Here is a 9,657-nt window from a genome sequence, read left to right on the forward strand (position 1 = left end):
GTCACTGATACATAGTCTGGGTCTCACCTCAATACAGGAGTACATTGATGATTTTGCAGAGGTCTGTCGTCGAACACTGAACTGACATAGCCGACACACTGTTGGACCTCCTCGTCAATGGTGCTCTTTTGAGAGAGGTGGCTGCCAAGGTATGGGAAGTGCTCAACACATTAATCAGCACTGAAAAGCCACACACCATCCTAACTCGAAACTGTACTGTTATTCCTCCAACATTATTGGGCTAAGATCCTGGCACTCCCTCCCCAACAGCACATGGACTTCAGCAGTTCAAGTGAGTCACTCACCACCACCAAGGGCAAAGAGGGATAGAGAATATAATCTGGCTTTGCCAGCAATGCCCACATTCCATGAAAGAATAAAAGTCCCTGAACAATTCTGTTACTTAGAAATGAGAAGTTAAAATATAAGCAAGCATGAAATGATAGAGTATGTGTTGAAACTAAACTTTTTAAAGTGAACATCTGTAGGAAACGATATTACAATAATAAACCTCTTGAGTTTATCACTAATTCTGAGAGTAATTTCTTCTTGATATATAATAAGCAAGACTGTAAAGCTGCAAAATGCGATAGTTTCCATGCAATAGCCAACATTTTAAAAATATGTTCTTGTTCAACTGCCCATTGTCTCAAACAGTTTTCTGGAATTTAGTAACTGGATGCTTCAAAGCTTCGATCTTTGACATTAAGGTTTGCAGACCTCTTAAGCAGATAAAAATACAGAAATCTGTCCCTAGTTCAAATAATAAACTCTTATTATCCACAATCTGAATGACATAAAGGATTTTATGATTGACAGAAGAGCATTAACACTCAAAATAAAGCACACTGACTATTGAGTCAAAAATGTCAATAAAGCGTAAAATTACCATTTTCAAGAGTTAACTGAAGAACGACAAATAATTCAAATAAAGCCTACCGTGAAAGGGTAGATTTCCCGGAGCCTGGTGGACCACGCATAAACACGAGCTCTTTATTTCCAATACCTGGTCTTGAGTGATCCTCCGTTTTCTGATACTGGTGACACAAGTTAGTTATCCCAGCCCTCAGTATATTGGGCTGACCCACATTATTTTGATGTGGGCCAGAGTTGTAAAAATATTTATGTCCAGGTTGTAGTGTACAGTCATTAGTGAGGCATGTCTGAACATCACAAATCTCATTTGTTGCTTGAATTGGTGCACTGTTGCAGTCACTGACATGGCCATTACTTGAAAACAGTAGGCCATGAGGAAAAGGGGTTGGCCCCTGTGATGGGCCAGTGTATCTCTGATAAGTGAGTGGGGTATTGAACCTCGACAGAGGGGGTCCTTGCGGTCCAATAAAAGCTTGTGGCTGGTTCCACTGAGGCCTTAAGGAGCACATGATACTATTTCGGTGTGTGTCACATGTAGGAATTTGTGATCTATCAGTACATGGATCACCTGCCGTTTGAGCATTATCATTTGTAATCTTTTTGCATCGCTTACCAGTTTTGTTTTCTTTATGCTTACCCACTGTAGTGCTTCCAATGTGTTCTGCTGAACTCTGTGAACTATCCACACACTCATTAACAAGCAAATCGGTCTCACTTTCAATTCTTTCCAATTCTTTATAAAATAGCATTAATTCATTTTCAAATTGAGCAACACTTTCAGGTTCAGTAATACCATTCTTCTCATTACGCTGCATGGTGTCCTCCTCAAATTTTGAAACTGACGGCAAATTATTCTCCATGCCCTCTCTCAACTCTGAGCACTGACTGCTGTGTGGGACAAGGTATTCAGTTCCATTTTGCTGTTCAGCACCATCAGTTTTATCTTTCTCAGGCTGTTCAGTAGAGTCACATTCATCTTGTGTAGCAGTGCTCTCTGTTTTTTGTCTTTTCGAACATGGAATACTCGTTTCACCATCACTGGGTTCCAAAGACTCAGTACTATCTTCTAAACTAGACATCTGTAAAACAAGCATTGGTTAAATATGTAAAATTTTTGCTCTTGTCACACATGAAGATTTTTTTGAAGCATTGTGACTATGCATTTTAAAATTATCTTTTCAACATACAGCTAAAGTCTGAACAAGTTTGGTGTAATTTTCTTGTTACCAAAGAGTTTTATTTGGTTGCTTGGATGCAAAACCACTCTTTGAAATGAGATGCATGCCCACTGAAAGATTCTGAAATTAAGTTTTTTAACATTTATTTACTCGTGTCACAAGTAGGCTTACATTAACACTGCAATGAAGTTACTGTGAAAATTTTCTAGTCGCCATACCCTGGTGTCTATTTGGGTGCACAGAGAGAATTTAGCATGGCCAATGCACTGAAGGAGAATTTAGCATGGCCAAAGCTGTTCCAATATTAAGTTGTTCTCATGCCCTTCATTTCTTTTGTTGTATGAGCAGGAAAAGTATATTTATTTTTCACCTACAATTCATTTTCCTGGTCCATTTCTCAAATCATCAGGAAATTAAAATCTAGTTTTGGAGAAGTTTGCCATCACAAACTTTCCGTTCTCTCATTTCTTTTGACTAACTATCTCACGTCCTCTGCAACTAAATTCCTACTTTGCTCGAGCTTTCAGAAATAATTGTGCTATAAGTTTTTCATGCCTTTCCAATCCACCTAATGTGATAGGAAGAAAAGCAAAAAGTTAACCAAACATTTTATTATTCTGAAACTGTCACTCTTCAAAACTAAGGAAAAGAAACAATGCTGATCAGACAGGTTTGAGGAAGGCTGGTGGTTGAACAGGACATAAGACCCTAAGAAATAGGAACAGGAGTAGGTTGTTTGGCCCCTCGACCCTGTTCTGTCATTCAATAGGATCACAGTTGCAGTCCCAGCACTGATCCCTGTGGAACCCCAGTAGTTACAGGTCACTAACCTGAAAAAGAGCCCCTTATTACCACTCGCTGTTTCCTTCCCGTTAGTCAATTCTCCATCCATGCTAATATACTGCCTCCAACATCATAGGCTGTAATGGCTTAACTCTTCACAGAAAAAGATCAGAGAATCCCTACAGTGCAGAAGAAGGCCATTCAGCCCACTGAGTCTGCACCAGACTTGTAGCAGATTTGCTGAATTTTCTTGGCCTTCTGTGGCATTGGTGGGCTTTCTTCACGATAACATCAGCGTGGAGGAACAAGAACTGTTGGTGACCTGAACACTTAGAAACTTCAAGCTCTTGACCATTTCCACTCACCATCATTAATGTAGACAGGGGTGCGTCCTCCAGTATGTTTCCCAAAGCTGATGTCTATCTCCTTCATTTTACTGACATTGAGGGAGAGATTATTGTCGTTGTACCATGTCACCAGATTCTTCATCTCTTTCCTGTATTTGGCTTGTCATTGTTTGAGATCTGATCCACTATGGTGGTGTCATCAGCAAATGTGAAAATGGGAGTTGGAGCAGAATTGGGCCACACAGTCGTTAGTGCATAGGGAATATAGTAAGGGGCTGAGTACACAGCCTTGTGGGGTACCAGTGTTGAGGATAATCATGGAAGAAGTATTGTTACCTGTCCTTACTGATTGTGGTGTGTGGGTTAGGAAGTCTAGGATCCAGTCACATACTGAGGAGCTGAGCCCCAGGCCACGGAGTTTGGAGCTGTGTTTCATTGGGATAATTGTGTTGAAGGCTGAGCTGTCGTCAATAAATAGGAGTCTGATATAATTATCCTTGTTTTCCAGGTTTTTCAGGGTTGAGTTGTAGTGCCAAGGAGATGGCGCGCTGCAATGGTCGGCAAACTGTAGTTGATCCAGGCAATCTGGCAGACTCGAGTTGACGCGTCATGACTGACCTTTCGAAGCACTTCATAACGACGAATGTCAGAGCAACTGTGTGTTAGTCATTAAGACACACTGCCTGGTGGCTTTTCTTCAGTACAGGGTTGATGGTCATCTTCTTGAAGCAGTAGGGATCTCAGATCGGAGTAAGGAGGTGTAAAAGATGACTTTAAATACCTCACCCCCCAACTGGTCTGCACAGGATCTGAGTGCCCGTCTGGGTATCCTAATCAGGCTGAGGGTTACCATTTGCCTTTCCAATAGCTTGCTGTACTAGGATGCTAACTTTCAGGAATTTGTCCCCTTGATTTCCAACATTCTCTCTTAGGGCAGTTAGCACGACACCCATGTTATAGACAGAACCAACTGGCATCAAATGTCAATATTTTCTTTGAATGTAAGTATATTATAGCAATCATGTTTGAGTGCAGTGTCAAGTTAACTAGTTATGCTACATCATCGGTGCTTAAAATCTGCCTTAAATCTCTGGGTTCCCAAACATACAACCATAATTTAGTTGGTAATATTTTCGTTGGAGTCATGAGGTCTTGAGTTCAAGTTCCAGGACATGACTACAAAAATTTAGGCTGACATTCCAGTGCAATGCTAACTGAATGCTATTTCAAAAAACAGGAGAGTTATGCAGTGCAAAGACAGAAAATGCTGGAAAATCTCAGCAGGTCTGACAGCATTTGTGGAGAACACAGCTAGCATTTTGAGTCTGGAAGACAAGAGCAAATAGGATGAGATTTATACTGTCAGCTTTGGGGGAGGGGGGTGCAAACTGACGAAGATAAAAAGACAAAGGGAATATAAATCACTGCCAAGAAGGGTGCTGATAATAGCCATTACGAGATTAGAATGTGTAAATGGCAGAAAAACAGTAAGTGGAGCGTTAAAGGAAGACCTGTCAAAAGACAGCAACAGAGGTTGAGATGCAACCCCAATAGAAGTCTACAAGATTATGAGGGGCACGGACAGAGTGGACAGTCGGAAGCTTTTTTCCAGGGTGGAAGAGTCAACTACTACACGGCATAGGTTTAAGGTGTGAGGGGCAAGGTTTAAACGAGATATATGAGGCAAGTTTTTTTTTATACAGAGGGTGTTTGGGTGCTTGGAATATGCTGCTGGAGGAGGTCGTGGAAGGAGATACGATAGTGAATTTGAAGGAGTGACTTGACAAATACATGAATAGGATGGGAATAGAAGGATATGGTCCCCAGAAGAATAGGGGGTTTTAGTTCAGATAGGCAACGTGGTCAGTGCAGGCTTGGAGGGCCAAGGACTTGTTCCTCTGCTGTAATTTTTTTTGTTCTTTTGAGAGTAGAATAGTGTGTTGGATGGCAAGTGTCATTTGCCACCACCTACATTCCCTTTGTCTATAACATCTTTGTCAATTCCCTCCCCCTCCCTTCACCCTAACAGCATAAATCAGATTCCAGCATCCACAGTATTTTGCCTTTAACTGAGTAGAAATCTCGTCCTGTTTTCTATTGTCTTCAGCTTTGACGAAGGGTCATCCTGATTCAAAATATTAAATCTATTCTCTCACAACAGATAGTCAGACCTGCAATTTGCCAGTATTTTCTCTTTTTGTTTCAGATGCCAGCATCCACAAGCATTTGTTTTTATTATCAAAGGAGCATGATCTCTGGTGAGATGAGCAATAAATAGTTAGTAGCACAGTGGTTAGCAATGCTGCCTCACAGCACCAAGGACCCAGGTTCAAGTCCCAGCTTGGATCACTATCTGTACAGATCTGCATGTTCTCTCTAAGTCTGCATGGGTTTCCTCCGAGCGCTCCGGTTTCCTCCTACAGTCCAAAAAAACAAGCTGGTTAGGTACACTAGCAGTGCTAAATTCTTCCTCTGTATATGCAAACATGCGCTGCAGTGTGGCGACTAGGGGATTTTGACAGTAACTTCTTTGCAGCGTTAATATACTTGCGACATTAATAAATAAACTTTAGCTCCCAGCCAACATCATATATTAAGCAGATTATTTGTTCATTATTACGCTGTCATTTGCAGGTGTTGGTTGTACATAAATTCCCTATTGCATTTCCCAAAATTGCAAAAGCATTTATTGCATGGATTGTAAGACACTGGGATGTCAGTGGTCCTGAAATGCACAGTATAAATCACTCTTTTCCACGTGACAACATATAACAGCACATGTGATCAAGGAGAAAATAGCGAGGCATCTTGAGGAGAATTGTTTGGTAGAGCAGACGCAACACGGTTTCGTTAAGGGGAAGTCGTGTCTGACGAATTTATTGGAGTTCTATGAGGATGTGTCTAGGGCGGTGGATAGATGAGAGCCGGTGGATGTGGTCTTTCTTGATTTTCAGAAGGCGTTTGACAAGGTGCCTCACATGAGGTTATTGCAGAAGGTCAGGGGGCATGGAGTTGGGGGTAGGGTGTTAGCGTGGATAGAGGATTGGCTGTCAAATAGGAGGCAGAGAGTGGGGGTTAATGGGTGCTATTCAGATTGGCGGTTGGTGACTAGCGGAGTGCCCCAGGGGTCGGTGCTGGGGCCTCAGCTATTTACCATTTATATAGATGATCTGGAGGAGGGAACCGAGTGTATGGTGTCGAAATTTGCTGATGACACCAAGATTGGTGGAACGGCAAATTGCGCGGAGGGTGTGGAGAGTCTGCAGAAGGATCTAGATAGGCTGGGCGAATGGGCCAGGAAATAGCAAATGGAATTTAATGTTGGCAAATGTGAGGTTGTCCACTTTGGTAGGAATTATGGTAGGAAGGACTATTACTTAGGTGGCGAAAAACTGCAGCATGCGACGGTGCAGAGGGACCTCGGGGTCCTTGTGCATGAGTCGCAAAAACCCAGCCTGCAGGTGCAGCAGGTGGTCAGGAAGGCGAATGGGATGCTGGCCTTCATAGCGAGCGGGATTGAATATAAAAGTAGGGAGGTCTTGCTGCAGCTGTATAGGGCACTGGTGAGGCCGCAGCTGGAGTACTGTGTGCAGTTTTGGTCGCCGCACTTACGCAAGGATATTTTGGCCTTGGAGGGAGTGCAGAGGAGGTTCACTAGGCTCATACCGGAGTTGAGGGGGTTGAACTATGAGGAGAGGCTGAATAAACTAGGCTTGTACTCATTAGAGTTTAGAAGAATGAGGGGAGATCTCATTGAGACGTATAAGATGTTGAATGGGATGGATAGGATAGAGGTGGAGAGACTCTTCCCGCTCAGAAAGGACAGTAGGACTACAGGGCACAGCCTCAGGATAAAGGGGGGGCAGTTTAGAACGGAGTTGAGGAGGAACTTCTTCACTCAAAGGGTGGTGAATCTCTGGAATTCTCTGCCCGTTGAAGTGGTGGAGGCTGCCTCGCTCAATATTTTTAAGACGCGGGTTGATAGGTTTTTGATAGGCAAGGGGATTAAGGGTAATGGGGAGAGGGCGGGAATGTGGAACTGAGCCACGACAGATCAGCCATGATCTTATTGAATGGCGGGGCAGGCTCGAAGGGCTAGATGGCCTACTCTTGCTCCTATTTCTTATGTTCGTACAGATATCAAAGTTGGAAAAAATGGCAATGGGAATAATGGATTTCACCATGCTTGGAAAAGTAATAAGTCCTGCTGCCACATACTTCAATAAAAAGTTAAAACAACTGCACTGGAATTTGGAACATATATTATAAACCAAAGCTCCATAATTTTATAGATGAACATGGCTGTGCAATTAGCAAGTTGCAGAAACCACAAGTGGGACTTACTTACACAAAAGAATATGTTTTCATATAAAAATATAGCAAACAAAATGTATACATAGCAGCTTTTCGCCAATAATTACCCAGGGCACAGGCTGCTACCTCAGAGAGTAACAGCTGGCAGCTCTGATCTGTTCTCAGCAGAGTCAATGCCCCAGGAAGCACATCCTTCACTCATCAACCCTCACTCCGCGCGCGCGCACAGCCCTCCTTAACCCTCACCCCTCGTCTCCTCACTCCACACACACCACCCTCCTTACCCATCTCCTCACCCCTCATTTTCTCACTCCACACACACAAACGCACTGATTCTTTCCGCCGGCTTCACTTTCCACATCGCAGACTGAAGGACAGATCGGCGGTAAACTTCTACCCTCGCGGCCGGCCCTGCCGAAACCAGCACCGTGACTAGGCCTCAGCGTCAAACCTTCCTTCCACAACATTTCCGCGGGCAGATAATTTATAACAACAGCCGCACAGTCGCTGCAGTACCTTGTTAATTACAAAAGGTTAACGCAGCATTTCCTCAGGACCATATCTCGCTCTCACTCCGGACGAGGGAACGTGCCACCAACAACAACAAGCAGAACCCCCAGGCCCCTGACGTCACTGCCTCGCACAGCCTGCTGGGGGCTGTAGTCCACAATCAGCTGGGCGTGGCTATTACACTCATTGTTACTCTGCATGAGGCCATTCGGCCCATTGTGTCTGCGCTGGCTCTCCAAATGAGCAATTCACTTATTGCAGTCCCCCCCACCTCTCCCCTAATAGTCCTGCAGTTCCTTTCTCTTCAAAATAAAACAATTTACTTCCAGAAAATGCTGGAAAATCTCAACAAGTCTAAAGTTTATTTACTAGTGACAGAAGTAGGCTTTCGTTAACACTACAATGAAGTTACTGTGAAAATCTCCTAGTCGCCGCACTCTGGCACCTGTTCGGGTACACTGAGGGGGAATTTAGCATGGCCAATGTACCTAGCCAACACCGCTTTTGGACTGTGGGAGGAAACCAGAGCACCCAGAGGAAATCCACACAGACACGGGAGGAATGTGCAGACTCTACACAGACAGTGACCCAAGCCAGAAATCAAACCTGGGTCCACAGCGCTCTCTGACAGCATCCATGGAGAGATTGGGCGATGGCACAGTGGTTAACACTGGATCGGATTCTTGGCTTGGGTGTCTTCCCATGTCTGTGTGGGTTTCTTCCCACAGTTCAAAAGACGTGCTAGTTATTGAATCATAGAATCTACAGCACAGACACTGGCCCTTCAACCCAACCTGGTCCATGCTGACCAAAATGCCCATCTAAGCTAAACCTATTTGGCTCAGACTCTTATCCATGAATCTGTCCAAATGCCTTTTAAATGTTGTCAATGTCCCTGCCTCAACCACTTCCTCCAACAGCTCATTCCACATACATACCACCCTCTGTGTAAAAAAGTTGCCCCTCAGGTTCTCATTAATTCTTTCCCCTCTTAACTTAAACATATGCCCTCTAGTTCTCAATTCCCCAAATCTGGGAAAACGATTGACTGCATTCATGCTATCCATGCCTCTCATGATCCTATACGCCTCAAAATATCACCCCTCAGTCTCTTATGCTCCAAAGAAATAAGTCCTAGCCCATCCAATCTTGTTATTATTCAGTGCCTTGAGTCATGGCAACATCCTTGTAAATCTCTTCTGCACTTTCTCCCTTTAGAAGAGGGCCAGTATTTCAAGTCTGAATGACTCTTTGTCAGAGCTGGTGAAGGGTCTGACAAAGGACCATCCAGACTAAAAACATTGGCTCTATTCTCTCTCCACAGATGTTGTCAGACCTGCTGATATTTTCCAACATTTTCTGCTTTTGTTTCAGATTCCAGCATCTGCAGTATTTTGCTTTCATTTCACTTTTGAATGCCTCAATTCAACCTGCATCCATCCCACTCACAGGCAATGCACTCCAGACCTGAACCATTGCTCTCATGTCACTTTTGCTTCTATTGCAAATTACTTTAAATCTGTGCCTTGATCCTTTCACGAGTAGGAACATTTTTTCCTACTCAATCCAGACGCCTCATGGTTTTGAATACCTCTAGCAAATTTCTCTCAACTTTCTTTGGCCAATCCAACTTTGTACCTTAAATTCCA

General features: G+C 43.5%; 1 protein-coding gene across 3 annotated transcripts in view; it reads right to left on the bottom strand.

Moving 5' to 3' along the window:
* LOC145349102 (NEDD4-binding protein 2-like 2) overlaps positions 1-8,110 on the bottom strand; it is a 41,830-nt gene extending 33,720 nt beyond the window's left edge. The window contains exons 1-2 of one of the 3 annotated variants that reach the window (XM_080197448.1): positions 8,015-8,110; positions 940-1,955 (exon numbers count right to left, since the gene is read on the bottom strand). In XM_080197448.1, the coding sequence (XP_080053574.1) occupies positions 940-1,955 (1,016 nt within the window). In that variant the 5' untranslated portion in view covers positions 8,015-8,110. Of the gene's footprint in view, positions 1-939; positions 1,956-3,202; positions 3,580-7,605; positions 7,640-8,014 lie in introns of those variants that run through there. The other 2 variants (XM_080197449.1, XM_080197446.1) reach the window with 2 other exon arrangements.
* Positions 8,111-9,657: the final 1,547 nt, after the last annotated feature.

Source organism: Carcharhinus amblyrhynchos, chromosome 10 (genome assembly GCF_965287045.1).
Source record: "Carcharhinus amblyrhynchos chromosome 10, sCarAmb.v2.hapA, whole genome shotgun sequence".
In the NCBI taxonomy this organism is placed as follows: Eukaryota; Metazoa; Chordata; class Chondrichthyes; order Carcharhiniformes; family Carcharhinidae; genus Carcharhinus; species Carcharhinus amblyrhynchos.